Source organism: Sarcophilus harrisii, chromosome 1, assembly GCF_902635505.1.
Source record: "Sarcophilus harrisii chromosome 1, mSarHar1.11, whole genome shotgun sequence".
In the NCBI taxonomy this organism is placed as follows: domain Eukaryota; kingdom Metazoa; phylum Chordata; class Mammalia; order Dasyuromorphia; family Dasyuridae; genus Sarcophilus; species Sarcophilus harrisii.
In genome coordinates this window covers 231901405-231925847 of record NC_045426.1, presented here as the reverse complement: position 1 = coordinate 231925847, position 24443 = coordinate 231901405, and the positions used below count along the sequence as shown (strand labels likewise).

The following is a 24443-nucleotide window of genomic DNA, read 5'->3' as shown; positions in this document are numbered from 1 at the left end:
GAAAGGATTAGATGTATGGTTTTGTTCTGCTTTGATTGAAAGAAAAGAAAGGGAAAGAAAAATACAATAGAGAATATGAGAAAGTGGGAAGAACTAATTATTTCTCCTAATTTGGATGAAGCAGAAAAATATACAACATGGAAGAAGGGGTGACAAAAATAGGCAATTCCATAAGTATTTCAATAAACTCTACTTAGACTAAAGAAAGGAAGATTGATTACACACACAATTTGGAGTAGAAATATATTCAATTCAACAAGGAAGCAGGTAGGGACTATGAGAATGGAAAAAGGTTCAGCTGGTAAGAGAATAGTCAAAAAACTACAAATTTTCAACTACAGAGGATAGATCATAGAAAGATTTAAAAAGTAAAGTTTTTAAAATTATGAATCAAGGTCTGGACTAAGTGAAAGGTGAGATAAGGAAGTAGGAAATAATCACTTCTAAATTACTAGTTTTTTATCACAGTCTTTATAAAGAAAGGAAAGCAAAGAACAAAAATATAATAAGATGTAATGGAGGAAAATATTAAATTAAAAGTCAAATAATAAACATGAATGAAAGGGTCATATACATAAAGCAGAGGAAGTCAGTAAGTTGCCTTTTTAAAAGGCAAAATCCAACTAAATGTTTTACAAGAAATATACTTGAAAAAAATCACTGAAGAGGAGCTATAGAAAATTTTATTTTGTCATATGGGAATTTTAAAAAGCAGGTAATAATCACACTATTAGGCAAAATAATAGTATAAAACAAACGTGAATAAAAGCAATAGTCAGGAAAGCAATGTTATGCTTAAAGGCACTCCAGTTTATTAACCTGTAAATGGTCCAAAGACTTTTGGGCACCTGCATATACACAATATAGACAAACAGCAAAAACCACTCAAAATGGGATCTCAGATCTAGAGAACAGTAAACAAAAAGTACACAGGAAACAAATAAGGGACATGAAGAGAATTTTTTAGAAACCACCCATATGTCAGAGAATGAAAATCTCATCAATAAATGCTGAAAAATATACACTATGCACATCTTTTTTAAAAATAGTATTTTATTTTTCCAAATATATGTAAAGTTGATTTTCAACATTCATTTTTCTAGATTTTGCGTTTCAATTTTTTCTCCCTTCCTATACACTTACTTCCTCCCTCCCAAAGAAGGCAAGCAATCTGATATAGGTTAAAATATTTACAATTCTTGTAAATATATTTCCATATCTGTCATGTTCTGCAAGAAAAATCAGACCACAAAGGAAAAAAAAAACACAAGAAAGAAAAAAAACAAGCAAACAAATAAACAAAAAGATGAAAACACTATGTTTTGCTACACAGTGTCCATAGTTCTCTCTGGATGTAGAAGGCATTTTCCAATGCAAGTTTACTGAAATTTATGCACATCCTTTACTAACAAAAACACAATAAAGATAATGATAAAGATCATTTAAAAGGGACTCAATTATTGTTCTATAAAAATTTTAAAAAGGGCTGATTTTGGAAAGGCCTTGAAAGAGCTGAACCAGGAATATATTGTACAGTAACAGCAAAATTGTGTGATGATCAATAATTAAAGAGTTGGTTCTTCTCAGTGGTTTAGTGATCCAAAACAATTCCAATAGACTTTGGACAGAAAATTCCATCTGTATCCAGAAAAAAAAAAAAACCAACTATGGAGACTGAATGTAAATCAACACATCTTTGTCCACTTTTTTCTTCCCCTCTCCATGGTTTTTCCTTTTTGTTCTGATTTTTCTTTCCCAGCATGATTCATAAAGAAATGTATATTAAAAAAATAAAGGATTCAAACTTCAATGGAAATAATAATATAATACTGAAGTTCTTACTGATCAAAGAACAAATCATAAAAAGAAAAGAGATAATGTCATAGAAGGAAATGAAAACAATGAGCTAAGAAACCAAAACTTTTGGAATGTAGTCAAAACAATCCTTAGAAGAAAAAATTTTATCTCTAAACATGAGACAGATCAGTGAATTGAGGAAGACAACTAGAAAAGTAACTATGAAAACACAAGATAGAAATTCTGATAATCAAGAGATATTTAAAAATGAAAGCAAATTTTTATTGATAAAAAAAATGCCAGGAGTTGTTAAAGACTTCACAAACTATTAAGATGAAGGAAATCATTATAAATAAATGTTTGACCCACCATATGACAACAAATCTGATAACTGGAGAAAAATGTAAAGTACAGACTGACAGCATAATAAACAGAGAATTTAAATAACCAAATCTCACTAAAAGAAAACTCCCAAAGAAAGAAACTCTAGCATTAGATGGTTTCTAAAAGTGAATTTTATGAAACCCTAAAAGAAAATACCAATACTATTAAACTGCAAAAATAAGAAAAAGGATGATCCTATCAAATACCTTCTATGAGGTGATCATGGTCCTGATACCTTAACATGGAGCTATTAGTACAGCTTTGTCAAATATTAAATCAAAAATACTGGAATAAAATATTAGCAAAGAAACTATAATAACACATTTAAAAGTTTATACACTCTGTCCTGGCTGGATTTGTGTCAAGAATACAAGGATGGCTCAATATTGGAAAAAAATATAAATAAAATTAATTTTAAATTTAAACTCAAAGTCATATGATTTTATTAATAGATGAATAAAAGATCTTTGATAAAATACGTCTCTTCTTTGTTAAAAAAAAAAATTAAACTATAAGAAAAAATGGACTATTCCTTAATAGTGTAAATCATATTTGTTTGCATTAGATGTGAATGGGGGAACATCACAGGCGCATCAATAAGGTCAAGAATAAAGATATCAACTGTCACCACTATTATTTGATAGAATCCTACAAATAATACTTGTAGCAATAAGACAAGAAAAATTAATTAAAGGAATAAGTATAGACAAAAAAAGAAACAAAATGATCACTTTTTTGGCAGATGAATGATCTATGGTTTTAGAATCCTAGATTTTCAAATACAAAGTTAGTCAATATAATCAACAACTTCAATAAGGTTGTATGATATAAAATAAACCTATAAATATTATCACTTTTGATGTTACCAACAAGAGGAAGAAATAGAAATAAAAAATCCATTCAAAGTAACTGCATGAAATATAAAATATCTAGGATGCCTTCTACTAAAACACACACACACACACACACACACTATAGGAACATATGAACAAAGTACTCATTACTAAAATAAAGGATTTAAAATCTGGGGAGATATTCCTTTTTATAGATAGTTCACCCAATATAATAAGAGTGACAATTCTCAATTTACAGATTCTGAACCTCACCTAAAGAGTCTTTTTGGACTCTCCACAATCCCATTTAGGGTTTTCTTGGTAAAGATACTAGAGCTGTTTGCTATTTCCTTCTCCAGCTCATTTTACAGATAAGGAAAGTGAGGCAAACAGGGTTAAGTGACTTGCCCAGATCACATAGCTAGTGTCCATTGTTTATAGCAGAAGACAAAATAGTAACAAAGTTCATCTGGAGGGGAAAAATGTCAAATTTTCCTCCTTTATTCATAGATATGGAAGTTAATCTCTTTCTTTTCTCTAAATTTATTTGCTATTAGTTTATCTGCTTTTAGTATCAAGGTTACATATCCAAGTGGCATTTGTTATAGTATGAAGTACAAGTTATAAAACTTATTTCCACCATCCTGTTTTCCAATTTCCCCAGTAGTTTTTGTTAACTGAGGATCTTGTACTACAGGAGCTAGTCTCTGTGGGTTAATTGAACTCGATGTCACTGTGTCTTATGCATCCACTGTGGTCTATCTACTGTTGAATTTTTCTATTTTTTAACTAGTACCAAATGTAGTTGATAATTATTGCTTTGTAGGACTGCATGAGACCTACTACATTATTTCCCTTGAGATGCTTGAACTTTTCTTTTTTCAGATGAATTTGCTACAATTTTGCTTAGTTGCTTAAAGTAATTCTTTGGAGTCTGATTTATATGGCAAAAAAGCTGTGTCAATTAATTACGTATTATTGTCCATTTATGGCCCAACCAGGAATTAAATATATTTTCTATTATTTAAAACTATTTGTATGTCTTGGTAAGTGGACTCCCAAATATTTTATACATACTTTAGTTATGTTGAATGGAATTTCTTTTCTTTCTTTTTTTAAAAAACTGTAGAAAGTTTAATGATTTTTAATACACATTGTTTTATGGATCATGTTGGGAGAGAAAAATCAGAGCAAAAGGGAGAAATCATGGGAGAGAGTTAAAAAAAAAAAAAGAAAAAAAAAAAAAGAAGTGAACATAAGCATGTACTATTTTACATTCAGTCTCCTTAGTTCTTTTTTCTGGATGCAGATGACATTTTCTATCCAAAGTCTATGGAATTGTTTCGGATCACTGAACTTCTGAGAAGAACCAAGCCTCTCATAGTTTATCATTGCACATTTTTGCTGTAATTGCGTACAATGTATTCCTAGTTCTGCTTGTTTCACTCAGCATCAGTTCATGTAAATCTTTCCAGGTCTTTCTATAATCAGATTGTTCATCATTTCCTATACAACCATAATATTCCATAATATTCATATACCACAATTTATTCAGTCATTCTCCAACTGATGGGCATCCACTCAGGTTCCAGTTTCTTGCCACTACAAAAAGGGCTGCCACAAACATTTTTGCACATATGGGTCCCTCTCCCTCCTTGGAATACAGATCCAGTAATGACACTACAGGGTCAAAGGGTATTAGAATTTATTTTTCTATATTTTCCTGCTAGATTTTGTTGGTAATATACAGAAATGCTAATGATTGCAGGAGATTTGTTTTATATCTTGATACTTTTGGAGTTAAATATTGTACTGAATTTTTTTTTTTACTTGGATCAATACAGCTAGGTGGTGCAGTGGACAAAGTGCAGGACCAGAAAAGAGGAAAAAGTTCATCTTCCCAAGTTAAAATCTGGCCTCAGACACTTACTAGCTGTGTGACCTTAGGCAGGTCACTTATTGTATTTGCCTCAGTTTCCTCATCTGTTAAATGAACTAGGGAAGGAAATGGCAAACCACTAGTATCTTGACAAGAAAACCCTAATTGGGGGGCAACTATGTGGCTCAGTGGATACAGCACCAGCTCTGGGATCAGGAGGACCTGAGTTCAAATCTGGCCTCAGACATGCCCTAGCTGTGTGACCCTGGGCAAGTCACTTAACCCCAATTGCCTCAGCAAAAAAAAAAAAAAAAAAAAAAAAAAAAAAAAAATTACTTAATTCTATTTTTTTAATAGACACGCACATATTCCTACACACACCTAAGTGAATATGAACAGGAGAGAATATTTAGAGGTCAGTAGATGTAAATAAAAGATATTGATACATTTAAAAAAAGAAAAATATTTTGTTTTGTAATATGCTTCAAACAATTATATAGCTATGTTTCTTCAGATTCTGCAGATCAATAAAAATCTACCCCAAAGAGATCTATGTAGTTCATATACCACGAATCAGCATTTCAATCTCCCAGATGCCTTTTCTTTCCATGTAAAAGTATCATCCAATGCTTTTCAATCATAAGATACATAATTTCTATAAATTCACCTTTCTGTAGGTGGTTTACCAGCATTGACTTGTGGGGTTAAGAATTAATACAAAGAATCCTGGCTTGAAGAGGGAAAAGAGCTTATATTCCAGAACATATATTGTGAGCCCCCAAGTTCCAAAGGATGGAAGGAAGGGGCAGAGGTCCATGCTAACACTTACCCAAACTACATGCTGACCACACTGCTTACCAAAAAGCTACACAAAACCACAAGGAGAGCAGGTCCTGGAACAGCTTTTGAACAAGCCCAGTTTTCCCCAATCTTGGAAATAGCTATTTGCCACCCAAGCCAAGTATATTTCATCAGAGAGGAGAAAAAATAATGATGACTGGTATAAAGACAGCACTGAGTCCCTAAGGAAGGAAGGACAAGTTGTTAATACCCTACTCAGCTGACTTTTGCTCAAATGTAGTAAGCAGAACAGGAAAACAATAGACATAATGACATTAAAGATGATAATGGAAAGAAAAGCAGTAGCAGAACAGTCCAAAATGAATGTTGTGAAATTAAAACGACTGAATTTGGCTACTCAAAAAAGCTGAGGAAAAAATATTTTTCTTAACTGGAGAAATTTGTGGGGGTCTGAATAGGAAAAAAAATTTCATTTTCGTTTTCACCAACCTCTAAATTATAGCTTTTCCTTCAATTAAGAATTTAAAAACGAACAAATGTCACTCTGAAAAGGAGTTCACAGGCCTCATAGGTCTGCCAAACGGATACCAGGATAGAAACAAGGTAAAAAGCCTGCAATATGGAGGTGGGAAGTATGGAATACTGCATATATGGTCAGACAAGTCAATGTGTTTGTTGGTTTTGCTGAAATGTGGTGGGAGTTTTTATTCTCTTTAATTCTTCTGACAAGGTAAGACTTGTTAGGAAGGGTAGAGGAGAAAGGGTATATCAGGAAACAATAGGACAGAAAAATAAATGTTATCAATTAAAAATCAGTTTTTCCATTTCTGTAAACACAAGGCTATGAGGACTAGATTTCTATTTTGTGACTAAACATTTCCTGAATTGGCAAAAGAAACAGAAATTCTAGGAATAACACTCTTTGGGACACTGATCCACTGGCCATTCCCTCCCACAGTACCAGTCAAATACAAAATAGGGAATATGTATGGGGAAATGGCATTTTGTCCTTCATTCAAAGCTGGCATGAACATTGGTATTACGTGTGTCAAACCAAAAGACAGATGTAATTAATTCACTCAAAATTTCCCTGAATAGGTTATTAAGCTTTGGGCACAGCAAAAAAAAAAAAAAAATTTAAAAAAAGGTTCTAGAGAACAGCACCCAAAAGGGGCACAGTGTAGATCCATGGACACACAACTGTGCAGGGTAAACATGATATTCATTCACGATAGCACACAAGTAAAGTCCCACTTAATAGCACCCTTGTATTTTTTTTATCTGTCCCCTACCAAATGCCTCCTGCCTCAAGGACATGGTTAGGCAGCTTACGCCAGTTCTTGTAGCTACAAATCACAGGTAATTAAAGGGAATTTTCCCAGGCAGCACAGAGTGGCCTTTCAAAAGCATGGCAGCCACTTTACCAGGTTAGGATAACGTGTAAAAGGAAGGATTTCTATCTTTCAAAAGAATGAAGGAAAAAGACCACAACATAGCATTTCCACTCCTTCTGTCGTCTGCTTGCATTTTTGTTTTCCTTCTCAGGTTATTTTTACCTTCTTTCTATATCTGATTTTTCTTGTGCAGCAAGATAACTATATAAATATGTATACATATATTGTATGTAACATATTTTAACATATTTAATATGTATGGGACTGCCTGACATCTGGGGGAAAGGAGGGGAAGAGGAAAAGTTAAAACAGAAGGTTTTGCAAGGGTCAATGTTGAAAAATTACCCACGTATATGTTTTGTAAATAAAAAGCTATGATAATAAATAATAATAATGTTTAAAAAAAAAAATGAAGGGAAAAGGTCAAAATCTCCAAAATGTATGGGAAAGGTGCATTTGACCACGGTCATATAACTAGCTAATTAACTAACAGAGCCAGGATCTGAACCCAGGATCTGCCTCCAGAATTCTTTCCATCTCATGGGAAGATCTGGGCCAAGTGCAAAAATCCTTCGGATAAGTGTGTGGGTGTTATGTGCCAAACAAAAAAGTGAGGGACCCACAGCAGCACAGAATTCACATGCTGGATTTCATTTTAGTCTGTAATCATTTTAAATCAGTCAATCAACAAGCCCAAGTAGTGAAAAAAGCTCTGAAACTTTAGCCACAGAAGAGCTTCCTTCCCAGCTCAGCCCTGTACAGATGGAAGAAGTGCAACCTTCCAAGATTTTGAGTGTTTCTTGCTACCACTAAGTGCATTTGAAGGCTGGGTTTCTAATCCCCAGACATCTCCCAGCTCAGCACCACAGCTCACTCTGGAAACCACTTTCCCCATGGCACTGCCCTGCTGCCCAAACCCATCCCTGTGCCTTCTCCGTGCCATTGCCAGAAGTTTTCTCTGACTATCCCCAGCCCATGGCCATTTCCCTCTCTAGTCTTCCAATTCCTACAGTATCCAATATCTCTATCACTCACTGGCAAACACTCACACTGAAGTGTTGCATTACATATTAATATTTAATGCTTGTTACTTAAGTTCTGCTGTGAGTAACTCCTGAGAGCAGAATCCTTCCCCTTTTCCCCAGCCTCCCTGCAGCTCAACAGCAGCAGACTCAATGATTTGAGTCCATTTTGGACACACCCAGCTGAGGTCATAAGCTCTGCAAGGATCCCCAAGAATCTGGCTGGCATTTTGGGGAGCCCCAGTTGCCCCCTATACCCTTCTCTGGTGCCTGACTAACAGAGTACAACTGCTGAGCTCTGCTTCTCCCCCCCCCCCCCCCAGTTTCCAGTTCCCCACTATCCTTGGCACTGCTATGGACTTCTGTGTCTGGTATGATGGGTGCTTCCAGAACCAGAGGGGATGGGGAGGGAAAGCTGGCTGGTGGTCCTGCCCAGCTCCTCTCATCACAGCCCAGTCCCTAGGATGCAGGGGGAGGGTGGGAATTTTTAAAAGATGAGATAAGTCTCCCAATTAGATTTGGAAGCCCATAAACCCAAGCACCTGCAAAATTTTAGTGACAATGGTTCCACCAACATGATTGGGAGGGTGCTGGGACGTTCTGTGGCTGTGACCTCCAGAAATGACTTAAGGAAAATAAAGGGAACCGTATCTAGGAGCCACTGGGGTTTGGTAAACTGGGTTAGACTGTTCCCCTAGGTCAGCCCCACCCCTCCAACAAACTTTGAAGGTCAAATCAGGCCATTCTTGGGCAAGAGTAGAGAAAGGAGCACGGAGAAGGAGGACATTCCCTGGTCTGGGCTGAATCTGTCTTTTCTACATGGAGTTACCTTATTTGGAGCTCAGGAGCTCGGCTCCTGTACCATTTCCAAGCTGTTGCTATAGTAATGCAATATAACCCTAAACTATGTTATTCTGCCTGGGTTTTTTCCTCTCAAAACTCGGCAGCTTTGATGGCGGGGGTGGGGAGGCACACGGTGGGGGGTGAAGGGGGAATGGGGATGTGCTTAATTTTTGCTCCCCAGCCTCAGTTCCGTGGAGCCCCATTTTTAGTCAACTAGGAAAGGTGCCAAATCAGACAGTTCACTGTCCAGAGACCCCATCCATCTAACACGATAACAAAATCTGAAATACCTTTACTCTCTGACACGGCTCCCTAAGCAGGAAAGAGATTCTTCTGGGACACCCCAAATCCCCCTCACCAGTTCTCTGTTACAGAGTCATCTTCAAAACACCTGCACACAGAACCCCGCCCCCCCCCAGGCCCTTTCCTTAAAGTAATGACAGCTGAACAGCTCGATATTGGGGCTCTTTTATGGGCCCCTGACACAGGGGGATCAGGCTGGCCCCAGAGGAATGGGATTTGTCCTTCTCCAATCTCACGCCATCCCTCCTTCGGCAGCAAGCATCTCTCTTCTCCATTCTCTAAAGCTTTACTTCCTTTCCCCCTTAGACTGTTTACAGATGTTGCACAAATAGAACACGGGGTGGGAGGTGGAGGATGTATCTGGAGACAAGTCCAGAGAGAGAGAGAGAAGCCCATACATTCTGGTGGGAGCCACAGGGGCAGACTGAAGTCTAAAGAAGGCCAAAGCCTGTAGAATAGATCCACAAAAGAACAAAGCTGTGGTCACTCCGCCCTCCAGGTGAAATATGGAAATCTGATCCCTGAAGCAGGTAAAGAGTAAGGCAGCTGGGCCCAAATGTCTGGGAGTTTCCCCATCTGTAAAATGGGAAGCTACCTACTTCCCAGAGTAGTTGTGAGGATCAAATGAGATATTAGTTGTAAAATGTAATTACTGTAAAGTACCAGGCACATGCAGACAGGAGATGAGTATGTGTGTGCGCACATACACAACTAACTGACAATCAAGACATGAAATGGGGAAAAGAAGGGAAAGGAAAAGACACATCAGAGAGCATGAGAGGAAGAGGCTAGAGGCAGCTCAGATCTCCTGCTTCTATGCTTCTGATGAAGGAAAGGCTGAGCAAGGGGAGGGAGATCAGTCAGAGGGAGAGAAAAGCACTAATTCTCTTCTGGGGACCTAACTGGGACAATGGGAAGACACAGAAAATATGTGAGGTGGCGTAGAGAAGGGTGTGTGTGTGTGTGTGTGTGTGTGAGAGAGAGAGAGAGAGAGAGAGAGAGAGAGAGAGAGAGAAGGAAGAAGAAGAAGAAGAAGAAGAAGAGGAGGAGATGGGAGAGAGATAAAGACAAAGAAGAGAAAGATATTAGGGAAGGAGAGGAGATGAGGGAAGAAAGAAAGACAGAGAGAACACCCATTCCAGGTGCTTCCAGATTCTACATCTTGAAGGCTAAGCCTAATAATAATGGCTAGCATTTCTGTAGCACTTTAAGCTTTGCAGAGCCCCTAACAGCATTTATTTGACCCTTACAACAGCCCTGTGAGACAGATGGTATCATTATCCCCATTTCACAGATGAGGAAGCAGATGCAAAGCCTGGTTTGCTCCCCAGAACTCCACGATGGCAGCCACTGAGCAGCAATGGGAGCTGGTGGGATTCCCACTCCGCCCCCGCCCGCTCAGGCCACGTGGGAGCCCCCAGGAGAAGGGAGGGGAGGAGCGGGTGAGTCACAGCCAGCTTTTACCATTTATAGTCAGAGAGCACAGAGTTGGGTCAGGTCCCCAGAGGGCACAGCATTTAGTCCCCTGTGGGCCGGAGCTCTAGGAAGCTCTCTCCCAGCCCTCCCCCAGTCCCATCCAGTTATCTCCCGTCTCATCTCAAGCAAGCACAGTGGTGGCCAGCCAAATTCTGGCTGGAGCTGCTTTTTAAGGAGCCTGCTCTCTCCTCAAACAGGCCGGCCCCGGCCTCCTGAGCCTGGCCCTCACCCCATTCTCGGGGGCAGCTGGGGGAGAGAGTGCACTGGGGGACAAGCCCCAGACAGAGGTGCAGAACCAGACCCAGATTTGCACCAAATTTTCATTTGGAGAGTCATAAAGCAAACATTTCGACCGTTTCCTCACTACAAAAGTCATTGTTCTGTTTGCTTCCCAACCCCAAGAAAATCCATGCCATCATCACCTTCCCCACCTGTCCTATGGCGCCATGGCCTAAGTGAAAATGGACAGCAAAGGGTGTAGAGCAGGAAGAAGGCTACATTGAGTATTCCCTGACAGCCCCATCCCACCAGCTCCTTTTGTGGGAAAATAAGACCACCTAATGGAGCCTTCAGTGTTTGATGGAAACAAACAGGAAAAGCTAAAAGGCATCAGGGAGCTTCCCTCCCCTTCCCTAAACTCCCAGCAAGAAGATGCCATGCCGTCTTCCATTAACTAAAAACCCCAATTAGCACTACTTCTCAGGCTCTTCAAAGTACAGGAGTGTCTAAAGCCTCTTATGGCTCCCCAGAGCTCTCCTAAGAAAAAGTCAACATTTAGGTCAGATTCTTAAGCAGGGCTCCAGGGTAGACGTCAGGAGGTCCATAAGCTTGGGTGGCAACAACCATGAAACCCCCCCCCCCCCCCCCCAACAAAACTATATCTTTTAATTGTGGAAATATGTATGGAAGAATTGTACACATTTAACATATGTCAGATTACTGGCTGTCCAGGGAAAGGGGTGAGGGGAAGGGAGGGAAAAAATTTGGAACACAAGGTTTGCAAGGGCAAAGATAGAAAATTATCTATGTGTTTTAAAAATAAAAAGCTTTTTTTTTTTTTTGGCTGAGGCAGTTGGGGTTAAGTGACTTGCCCAGGGTCACACAGCTTGAAAGTGTTAAGTGTCTGAGACCAGATTTAAACTCAGGTCCTCCTCACTTCAGGGCTGATGCTCTATCCACTGTGCTACCTAGCTGTCCCCCCTTTAATTTAATAATTTTTAAAAATAACTCCTTTGAGGAGGGGTTACATAGGCTTTCTCAGATTTCCAACAGGAATTCCTACACAAAAAGGATGAAGAGCTTTAAGAACTCCTCAGTATCCATGCCTCAAACCCTTCTCATATCAAAGAGCTGCCCAGCTACTCACCTGAGGAGTTGGAGGCTCTACCTTCCGTTTTTTCTTCTGGTTCTGTTTATTGGTCCTAGGGTAGACGATGAGCATCTCCAGCCATCTGCAGGAAACAGAAATGACAGGTAAGTCTCTCATGGCTTCTCTCAATGTTCCAAGAAAAAAGTAGCTGGTGGGTGGGTAAAGAATAGATTGCAACATCCCTAAAAATCCTTTCCAATCCATTCATTCTATCTTTTCTGACTGGCAGAGATGGGGCAAACTTGAATCCATACGGGTATTTATTAGTGTTTGCCTCTTAAGAATGTCTAAAGTCTCTTATGGCTCCTGAGGATTCTCCTAAGAAAAAGTAAACATTTAGGTAGGCTCCTAGCCTGCCTTGTAAGTTAAATATCTGCTGGATGTAGTCAAAACCAGGCACTGCAGGGTATCTAGGTGGCTCAGTGGACAGAGCACCAGCCCTGGAATGATGAAGACCTGAGTCTTCTTCAAGTATCTGGTCTCAGACGTGTGACACTTACTACTGTGTGATCCTGAGCAAATCACTTAATCCCAAATGCCTCAAAAACAAGTAAGCAAACCCCACTGACATCCCTTCAGCTTTAAAGAAAAAGTTTAAGGGGGAGGAGGGGCACATGGCGGTGTGTCTGGTGACCCCCAAAAGTGGGTAAGTTGTCCAATAAAGCCCAGCTGTTTCACCCTGGGAAGCTCCCCCCAAAGCCTGGCATGATCAATTTATTCAGCAGAGAGTCATTCAACCCTGGGCCTGCCAAGGCCTGCCTGGCAGGAGAGCCCGAGCAAGAACATCCAGCTCAGAAGGTCCATTTTCCTTCCAGGCCTCTGGGGGCAAAGAGCCGTACTAATCCAAGATGGCGCAGGGGGAACTTCCTAAGCAGACAGATTTCAGAATCCTGAATAGGAATGAGACTGCTCAGGCCCCACCTAGCTCTCAAAGGCTCTGTCCTCCTACCCACTGCGGTCCTCCAGGAAAGGACAATAAGCACAGGGCCTAGGAGCACTCTAGCTAGTCTGAAGGCGAACCTGACCACAGGCAGCTCAGACCAGGGCCCCAGCCCAACAGCCCTGGGCCCTGGAGTTGAGGGCATGTCAGTGTTTCCATTACTAACCCTTATTTCAGGGGCTTATACAAGCATAAAAATTCCCTCCTAGCTAGGACTTGGCAACTACACAGGACTACAGCAGCATTTGGAGCCATTTAGGGCCATCTCGAGCTGCTTTCCCAAGAGAGAGGAAATCCTTGGTATCAGGGGTCAACTTCATCATCTTAAAAGACAGAAAAGTACCAACATATAGAGAACACTTCAGATCTGACTCAAGATGTCTTAAGAGGAGAGCACCAATAAATATCCTTATTTCAAGGTTGCTCCACATCGACCGGTCAGAGAAGATAGAATGAATGGTTTGGAAAGGACTTTTGGGGTGATACAGTCTATTCTTTACCCACTTTTTTTTTTAATTCATTTATTTTATTCATCAGTTTTCTTAAATTTTTAATTTACATGTCTATTTATTAATCACCTACTAAAATACAAGGTACTGTGCTAGATACTACAGATACAAGGTGTAGGTCTTCCTAAACCTTCAAAAATAAAAAATAAATATTTTGTCTTATACCACTTCCCAGTGATCCTTGCCCCGCTTTTTCTTGTTGTTTTTAGCGGTGTCTCTTTATGATCCATTTTGGGTCTTCTCGGCAAATATACTGGAGTAGTTTGCCATGTCTTCCTCCAGTTCATTTTACAAATGAGGAACCAAGTCAAACAAGTTTAAGGGACTTGCCCAGGCTCATATAGCTAGTAAATGTCTGAGGTCACATTTGACCTCAGGAAGCTCAAAGACTTCTTGCCTTCAGGTCCTGAACACTTTCCAATGTGCCAGCTGCAGGTACACAATATCCTATATATCCACGATGTCCTGAAAGTATTATTTTCCAAAATCAAGCATCAAGAACCAATACTAAACATTGCATTTGACTTGATTTCTATTATCCTTGTATTATTATTTCTTGTTTTTCAGGCACATCCAACTCTTTGTGACCACATATGGGGTTTTCTTGGCAAAGATACTGGGAGGTTTGCTATTTCCTTCTCCAGCTCATTTTACAGATGAGGAAACTTCAGAGTTTGCTCAGGGCCACAAAACTAACGTCTGGGGCCACATTTGAACTCAGTTCTTCCTGAATCCAAGCTTAGCATTCTATCCATTATACCACCTGGCTGCCCTAAGTGTTACTTTAATTGTTGTTATATATACTTTTCTGGTTCTGTTTTCTGAAATTCTAAATTTAAAATTCTAATTTTATTTATTTTCATTTAAATTTTAATTCTAAATACAATTTTATTCCAGATTTTATTATATTATTAATAAAATTTATTTATATAAATTTTAAACAATCTCTAGGAAATCAGGAGTCCATAACTCTTCTAGTAAATCATTTCCAACTCTTCATAATTCTCCCCATCACAAGTTTTTATATTTAACCTAATCCCTACCTTCTTCAATTTAATATCAAATAGGGAGAAGATACTTACACAGAAAAGCATCATAAAAAGCAAAGTGTGGCCTGGAAAAGAGATCTGTATATAAACATTTATAGTAAAGGTTGGGTCATTTCTTTTCTTAATTCTTAAGCTACACATATATTTATTAATCACCTACTAAAATACAAGATACTCTGCTAGATATTACAGATACAAAGAACAAAAAAAAGGAAAAAAATATAACTATATTTTGCTAAGAGATACCACAGATAATGAAGAAATATCAATACTAAACACATAAGTACCAAGTGGCATAGCATACAAATTCCTAGAGAAGAAGTTAAAAGAATTGTAAAAAGAAATAGCAAAACTTTCCTAATGCGGCATCTCAACCTAACTCTATCAGAACTAGATAAAATGAACTATAAAATAAGCAAGAAAAAAGTTAAGGAGGTAAATAGAATGTTAGAAAAGTTGAGTATGATAGACTTTGGGGAAAAAAATCGAATGAAAACAGAAAGGAATATACTTTTTACTTGGCAGTACTGACCATGTTTTAGGGCATAAAAGCCTCAAAATCAAATGCAGAAAGGAAGAAATAGTAAATACCTCCTTTTCAGATCATGATGCAATAAAAATTACATGTAATAAAGGGAAAATAGACCAAAATTTAGAAATAGACCAAATATTAGAAAATAGAGAAAAATAGACCAAAAATTATTGTAAACTAAATAATCTAATCCTAAAGAATGAATGGGTAAAACAATAAATCATAGAAACAACCAATAATTTCATCCAAGAGAATGACAATAATGAGACCAATTTATGGGATGTAGCCAGAGCAGTTCTTAGGGGAAATTTTCTCTCTCTAGATGCTTACTTGAATAAAATAGAGAAAGGGAAGATCAATGAATTGGGCATGCAACTAAAAAAAATCTAGAAAAAGAACAAAATAAAAATCTGAAATTCTGAAAATATAAGATTAATGAAATTGAAAGAAAACTATTGAACTAATGAACAAAACTAAGAGTTGGTTTTATGAGGAAAAAAAAAAAACAACAAAACAGATAAAACTTTAGTTAATTTGATTAGAAAAAGAAAGAAGAAAATCAAATCCCCAGTGTCAAAAATAAAAAGGGTGAACTTAGCAATGAAGAGGAAATTAAAGCAATAACTAGGAGCTATTTTGCTCAACTGCATGCCAATAAATCTGATACTCTAAGTGAAATGGATGAATACTTACAAAAATATAGATTGTCCAGATTAACAAAGGAGGAAATAAATTACTTAAATAGGCCCATTTTAGAAAAAATAAATTGAAAAAGTTATTAATGAACTTCATAAGAAAAAATATCAAGGATTAGATGGATTCACAAGTGAATTCTACCAAACAATTGGGAAAATAGAGGAAGAAGGAGTTTTATGACACAGACATGGTACTGATACCTAAATCAGGTAAGTCAAATCAGAGAAAGACAATTACAGACCAATTTCCCTAATGGATATTTATGCAAAAATTTTAAATAAAGTATTAGCAAAGAAATTACAGCAACTTATCACCAGGATAATATATCACAAACAATTAGGATTTATACCAGGAATGCAGGGCTGGTTCAAAATTTAGGAAAATTATTAGCATAACTGACTATATCAATAATCAAAGGAACAAATCATATGATTATTTCAACAGATGCAGAAAAGGCTTTTGAAAAAAATCCAACACTCATTCCTATTAAAAGCACTAGAGAGCATAGGAATAAATGAAGTTTTCCTTAAAATGGTAAGTAGCATCTACCTGAAACCATCAGCAAGCATTATATATATCTAATAGAGATAAACTAGAAACATTTCCAGTAAGATGGAGGGTGAAACAAAGTAGCTCACTATCACCATTATTATTTCAAATTGTATTTATTATAAACATTAGTTTTAGTAATAAGAGAAGAAAAAGAAATTTAAGGAATTAGAGTAGGTAATGAGAAAATAAAACTATCCCTCTTTCAGAGGATATGAATCCTGGAAAATCAACTAAAAAACTACTAGAAATAATTAACAACTTTAGCAAAGTTGCAGGATACAAAATAAATCCACATAAACCATAAGTATTTCTATATGTTATCAAGAAAGTCCAGCAGCAGGAGATAGAAAGAAAAATTCCTTTTAAAATTACTGTAGATAATATATACTATTTGAGAGTCTACCTGCCAAGGCAAAGCCAGGAACTATTATAAACACAAATTACAAAATACTTTCCACACAAATATAGTTAGATCTAAACAAATGGAAGAATATCAGGTGCTCATGGGTAGGCCAAGCTAATATAATAAAAATGACAATCCTACAGAAATTTAATAAGTGCCATAACCAATCAAACTGCCAAGAAATTACTTTATAGAGCTAGAAAAAAATAACAAAATTCATCTGGAAGAACAAAAGGTCACAATTTGTAAAGGAATTAATGAAAAAAAATGCAAATGAAAGTAGACCAGCTGTACCAGTCCTAAAATATATTATAAAGCAGCAAGGAATTTTTTTTTTTTTTTGGTAGTGGCAAGGAACTGAAAACCGAGTGGATGCCCATTAGTTGGGGAATGGAAGAATAAGTAATGGTACATAAATCTAATGGATTATTATTGTTGTATAAAAAAAAACAGTCAGCAGGAGGATTTCAGAAAGGCCTACAGAGACTTCCATGAATTGATAATAAAATCAACAGAACATTGTACACTACAACAGCAAGATTATGTGATGATCAAATCTAATGAACTTGACTCTTCAACAATGAGGTGATTCAGACCAATTCCAATAGACTTGTGATGAAGAGAGACATCTGCATCCAGAAAAAGGAGGGACTGAATGTGAATCACAACATAGTATTTTTCATCCTTTTTGGGGGGGTTGTTTATTGCTTTATTCTCTCATTTTTTTCTCCTTTTTAAATTTGATTTTTCTTGTGCAGCATGATGAATATGGAAATATGTTTAGAAAAATTGCACATGTTTAACTTATATTGGATTACTTGATATCTAGGGGAGGGGGAAGGGAGAAGGGAGGAGGAAAAATTTGGAACACAAGGATTTGCAAGGATGAATGCTGAAACCTATCTTTGCATGTATTTTGAAAATAAAAAGCTATTATTAGAAATAAAAATTTGCCTAGACCACTAAGAGATTAAATGACTAGCTCACAGACCACAGTCATGTATTAGAGGTGAGAATTCAACTTAGGTCTTCCTAATTTCAATAGGGGCTCTCTATTTACTCTACCTTTGCCTCTCTGTACAAAGAGAAATCAATGTATAGGGCACTGGCCCTGAAGTCAGGAGAAGCTGAGTTCAAATCCTGCCTTAAACACTTAACACATCTTGGCTGTGTGACCCTAGGAAAGTCATTTAACCCCAATTGCCTTGCTAAAAAAAAAAAAAAAAAAGTAATGATAAATTAAAATTTTAAATTTATAAATTAAACAGTAAGGACTTCTCAGATTGGCCAGTGTAGACAGATGAAGTACTGAGAAGATGCTCTGCTAAAGAAGAACTATAGATAATAAATAAATAAATAGTTTCTAGTTAACCACTTTGTCCTCAAGGGAAACCATTCTCCTACTTCCTCTGATCCTGGAACAGGGCCTGGCCTGGACTTCTCCCAACCAGCTGAGATCAAAGAGCTGAACAGTATGAATAAGGAAATAGAAGGCATTTTCTTGTCTCCCTCCCTGGAGCCAGGATCCCATTCTGTCCTGAGAACAGAAGCCCCGGCTGTTGGTTCCTTTGGCAGGAAGTAGACTTACTGAGTAATGGAGTTGAGAGTTTATTTAAAAGAAGATTTGAGAGCAGAGTTGACCCTGGCCCAAAGCCAGGGAAAAAGGCCTGTGAGGGGAAGGGCAAGGCCCCTTGGCCCAGGCAGGAAGAAGCTTCCCATCCCATGCTGAAGAGCAGGGCCCCTGGAGACCCAGGTCCTGAAGCCAAGGCTCTTTAAAAAGTCAGAGGGGAATAAGGACCCGACACTGGAAATAAGGCACATTTCTTGAGGCTTAAATGTGAGCCCTTAGGCAGGGTCACTCGATACCCAAGAAACAGCTAGCAAGTCCGAGCAGAGGCAGCTTTTGGAACAACTTGTCCCATCCCAGACACGTACAACACCAAGCATCCAAGTCCGTATCTTAATTATCTCTGAATTTCCTGTAGTGTTTGGCAAAAAGCAGATGCCTAACAAATGGTTTGTGGAGTTATATAATTATATAAATAATATAATTTAAATAAATATAATAAAAAATGATAATATAAATAATGAATATAAAAATATATGCAAAATATATAATATATAAATAATATATAATATTAAAAATATAAGAGTGAGAAGGCATCTCAGAGGTCATTGGGTCCAAAATTGGGTGAATCAGCAATCTTATCGACAACATCCTTGTTGAGTGGTCTTCCAGCCTCCACCTGAAGACGTCCAGCGATGGACTTAGAGCAGCTGACTCCACTTTTGGATGGTTTTAATAGATGATGAAGAAATAACAGCTGACATACATAGAGCACCTTAAGAGTTGCAAAGCGTGTTTTATGGTCTCATTTAATCCTCCTAATAGGCTTGTGAAGTGAGTGCTACTGGTTATTATTTTATTCCTTTTACAGACAAGGGGATAATTTGAGAGCCCTAAACGCGATCACATAGTTATTAAGTTATAGGGGCACTTTCCTGGTCAGTGAGCTTTCCATTAGAACCTTCAATTATGTTTTTCTTTATATTGAACAAAAATCTACATCCCTATAATTCCTATCCATTTCTTCTAGAGCCACAGAGAATAAGTCTAATCCATCTACCTACCAAATAGTGACTATTCAGTGAATCAGCATGGGACTAGAACTTCCTGGTTTCTTTTCTGGAATTGAACCCCAATACAAAGGAAGTAAGAGAAAAACATTTATGGGGAAAGAATACATTTCAGGCACTCTAAGTTTTCCTGTGGGTTCCTTCCTTCAGAAGGATAGAAGGCCATATTTCTCTTAAAACTTTTTTTTTTTTAAATTACAGGAACAAAATGATAGAATCCATTCTAAATCAAACACCTCCTTTCACAAACAGGGAAACTGAAGCCTACATAGGTTAAGCGTCTTGCTCACCTGGCACAGGAAGAGAAGCACAGAGACAAAGTTTGTTCCTAGATTCCTTGGTTCCATATTCAATGCTTGCTATATTGGCTGAAAAGGTCTGGCCAGGAAAATCAGTGACCTTGAGCTCAAGCGCCAAATACTGATGTTCCACAAAGGGCCTATCAATCTCTGCATATACTCAGGAACCAGAAAACTGGACAAGTCGTCTTAGAAGATCTTATAAGTTCAATGAGAGATAATTCTCTCAATTCTCCTGTAAGGAAGTCTTTAGAGTCCCCTGTACTATTAGTTCTTGGTGCTCACCTTCTGCTCAGCTCATTTCAAATCCCTCCAAAAGAGTGGATTGTCATGATTTAATATGAAATGCATGATGGCTCAAAAATTAAGTTTACTGAAAATAAAGGCCTTTCTTTTCTTCCTCCAGTTCAACTTCCCAGACCCCTTGAAATCTATCCATGGACCTAGGTTATTGAAGAGAATCCTTGCAATAGAGGCAGAGATGTGAAGGAGAGAATGTGATTTAAAAGATCTACATATAACTCAGAGACAGAGTTGAAAGGATCCTTAAAAATCTAGTCCATTCTTTTCATTTTTACAGAAAAAACTTAGGTCTAGAGAGGATATTACTCAGGATCACATAGTTTGTTAGCATCAAAGCTAATGCTAGAATAAAGATCTCCTGACTCTCATTTCTAGTTCACTTTTTGGGGAGAAGGGGGGATGAGGGAACAAGAGTAGAAATGAACCTACACTCCATTCAATCAAGAGACTGTCAAATCTAATAGCCAAGAAGTGAAAGAGGTTGAGCCTGCTGGATAAAATGAGGCTTTTAAATTCTGTGTGCATCAATTACTCATGCCATCCTGGGTCACTACGGATATTCCCAAATCAATGATATCTACATCCCACTGATTCCAACCAGCTTCCAAACATCCCTGTTCTTATTTCCTTGACTGAAAGGAGTTTTTCTCCCCAAGGCAGAAATGTGAAAATCCCTCTATGAGGCAAGTTTCTGGATTTTGTCTTTCTATAAGAACCCTAAAGAGAGAACAAGAGGAAAATTTTAGATGAACAGGGTAATATTTTTAGGGAATGGAGCCCTGGCAGAAAGCATGTACTTGAGGTAAGTAGACCTTAATGCCATCTCATTTTTTTTTTGTTATTGTCAACACTGCAGCTGAGTGTCCAGGGGATGATTGGATTACCGGAGAAAACAATCTGCCAAAGCCCTTTGACTGTTGTTCTCACAAAAGACAAGTAACACTATCCAAATGCATTAATAATCATAAAAGAGTAAACCCAGTAAGAGCAAGGTGGAGAGGTAAGTTGGCAGGGAGGGTGGCTGGCCAGGTGGCCCAACTCTAGCTGCACATGTTCAAAATGGATTCTGATGATCAGTTCGTTTAGAGCAGGGATTTAGGGAGTGGAAAGAACTTGTAGCACAATCTTATTTAGGAAAATAGCAATGTGGTATTTGAGCACCCCCAGTCCACCAGTTAAGAGATGAGGAAGGGTGGCAAATGCAAAACAAACAAAGGAAACTATCCTTTGATCTTCCCCATGAGAAATAATGTCCGATTCTAAAATTTGGGCAATCTCTTTGGGGGGGAAGAAAGGAGAGAAATGGTAGGATGTAGGAGGAGGGTCCTAATCTTTGAACTGTTCACCATACCAAGGAACCCCCTCTCAGAATGATTTCTTGAAATCAGAGAATTTAGATAATTTCATAAGAATCTTTCCAACTCAAAATCTATGATTTCATGAGAGGTAGTTAGCCTCTTTGATGGTATTTGGTTTAAAGTGAAATTAAACATAATGAAATATAAAATACACTAACATGTACCTGCTACAGTGGCTGAGATTTCCATCATGAAGTTACTCCTCTGACTTAAAAAACTCTTATGTTCCCTCAAACTCACCTCTCAGAGTCTTACGAACAAAATTCACTTTTCAGTTATAAGGGGCTATTCCAGGATGAAACTACAAATGATGCAGAAAATGTAAAAGGCAAGGGAAGGATTTAAATCCCAAACTACTATGGTCTCTTCTACCTAAGGAGTCTGAAGAGACAAGTGGCAGAAACACCACCTGGCTTGCCCAACTCTAGGTTCAGACCCAATGCTGTTATTTCATATGGACATAAAAGAGAAAATATAAGGGCAAAAAAGAGTTAAGAGGATGGGCACTGAGTGGAAAGGAAAAGGAACACAAAGCAGGTGCTCAAATATTTCAGAATGAGTTACTGAATACATGGATGAAGGACCAGCTTCAGTGAACTGACAGAATCACCTTCAGATTCACCATCTGACTTGATTTCCATGTTAGAACACATAACCTATTAATCCCTATTCCAAACCATTTCACAGAAGGGTAGAATGAGGCAATCATGTGAAGCTCATATACAAACAGTAGTTTCTGGATCCTAAATTTAAAACACAAGAGTTATAGTTCCTTCTAAATGGGATAAGAGAAGCTACAGAATATTAGGGCTAGAAAGGAAGGTCTCGCCATACTCTGCTCTTGTCAGACCTCCTCTAGAGTCCTGACCTTAGTCCTGGCCATCACAGAGAGTGTCTACAGGAGACAGGTAAAATTATGAGGGCTGTGAGACTGTGACATACAAGGACTCACTGAAGAAACCTGGCATGTTTAGTCAGGAGGAAAACTGCTAAGAAGGTCTGGAAGAGAAAAGAGGAATGTAATAGTGGTACCTGGGTATTTGGAGGCTTTCAGGGGTAAGAGGGATTAAACTCATTCTGGCTCCACAAGGCAGAATCAGGAGCAAAGACTAGGAACTGCAAAGAGACTGCTTTCGGCTGAACATCAGAAAGCAGCCCCGAAGATTCAAGCTGTCCAGATGTGGATCCAGATGTGCCTCTGGATGTGGGGGCTCCTTCCTCAGAGGTCTTCAAGCAGAGGAGGATGACTCATTTGGGGGTATAAGCGGGGATTCCTTCTGTGGACTAGATTGGTTGTTGAAATGCCATTCAATCCTTAAATTCTATAATTCTGTGATCTTGGACATCATTTAACCCCCACTCCATCATTTGAGGACAAATTATTCCCACCTGATTAAAATAGTTTAAAAAAAAAAAGATTCATAATACTTATTCCCTTTGATGTTATTCCTAAAACTCAGGGTCTTTCCAGTCATAGGAATATAAAATTCAATTGTTTTCATTAAAGTAAGCCCAACAAAGAAACAAAATTCAAGAATAAACCATGTTCAGAATACAGATTATCCTACTGAGTCAAACTTGGTATGAATCCAAAGGCAAGGGAGCTCAACTTTCCACAAGGTCCCAGGAGGGAAGAGAAATAATTAAAACCAGCAAAGAAACCTGGTAAAAGACAGGGCAATGACTTCATGAATCAGAAGCCCAGGGCAGGCTTGTGAGCCTTGGACCCCACATCTGGCAGAGTTCCTGGGCCCTGGATGCTGCTATATCTGCTGAAGAGAGCTGTTGAGCTATTCCCTAGCCCATACTCAACTTCCCGATTATGACTCCAAAAAAAAAAAAAAAAAGATAGGGCTGGCAAAGGGGAAGAGGGAAGCCCCTCCAAAAATCCATCTCTGGAACATCCTATTTGTTAATCAGGAAGAGCTGAGCTATCTGCTGGAAGAATGAGGACAAATGCAGGTAGGATTTAAATATTAAAAATGTATCATTCATCTATTATCAGTCAATAAATTCAGACATCACACTGAAGAAAAATCCTCAAAATGCAAATGTGCTCGACCTTGTCCACTTTTTCTTTCCACAATCCCCAAGATTCCCTCCACCCCTTTCCATGAAATAACATTCAAATCCCTGAGATACTACAGGGAAAAGAAAAGTGAACTCTGAAGACCAAATCACACTGAAGATTGAGGTAACTGAATTTCTGATTCTATAAAGTGGGAATAATTATACCAACTTCTATCATCTTCTCTCACACAGATGTTATGAGATTCAAGTGTATTAATGCACATAAAAGCATCTTAACCATAAATGTATGTGCAATGATCAACTTTGATGGGCTTAGCTCCTCTCTGTAATACAACGATCTAAGACAACTCTGAAAAGATTCATTATGGAAAATGCCATCCACATCCAGAGAAAGAACTATGAAATCTGAATGCAGATTGAAGCATACAGAAGCATTTTTTTTTCTTTCTTATGGTTTTTCCCATTTGTTCTGATTCTTTTTTCACAAGATGACTAATGTGGGAATATGGTTAATATGATTGTACATGTGCAATCTATATCAAATTGCCTGTCTTCTTGGGAAGTGGAGGGGAAAAAATTGGAACTCAAAATCTAATAATAAAAGAATGCTGAAAACTATATTTACATGTAATTAGGAAAAATAAAAAACTATTAAGTGGCAGGATAAAAAAACAAACTGTAAATGTCATTGCCAAAAGAGAACACTGTAGGCTCAAGAGTTTGCCATGTATCAGCTATGTGGCCGTAAATATGTCACTTCTTCTCTAGACCTAAATTTCAACATCTGTAAAATGATGATGGGATCCCATATATGATTACAAAGTAATGGAACCACAAAGTTCATTGGACTTGGGCTTGCGAGGACCTGGGTTAATTTCTTGGGCCTAATAGTAGTACTCTATCTCTCCTCATCTCTCCTGGCTTTCTCCAAGCTAGGAAGCCTTTTTGATTCCCACACAATGAGACTACCTCTCTCTGCTGGTTTTCTCCAATTTTTTCTGCATGTAGTTCCTTGAGGACAGGTCCCCTCTTT

At 38.0% G+C, this 24443-nt stretch overlaps 1 protein-coding gene across 9 annotated transcripts in view; it reads right to left on the bottom strand.

Annotated features, from left to right (window-relative positions):
- MPRIP (myosin phosphatase Rho interacting protein) overlaps window positions 1–24443 on the bottom strand; it is a 223608-nt gene that overhangs the window by 68075 nt on the left and 131090 nt on the right. For all 9 annotated transcript variants that reach the window (XM_031938253.1, XM_031938247.1, XM_031938244.1 and 6 more), the window contains exon 5: window positions 12099–12183. In XM_031938253.1, coding sequence (XP_031794113.1) covers window positions 12099–12183 — 85 coding nt within the window. The remainder of the gene's footprint in view (window positions 1–12098; window positions 12184–24443) is intronic.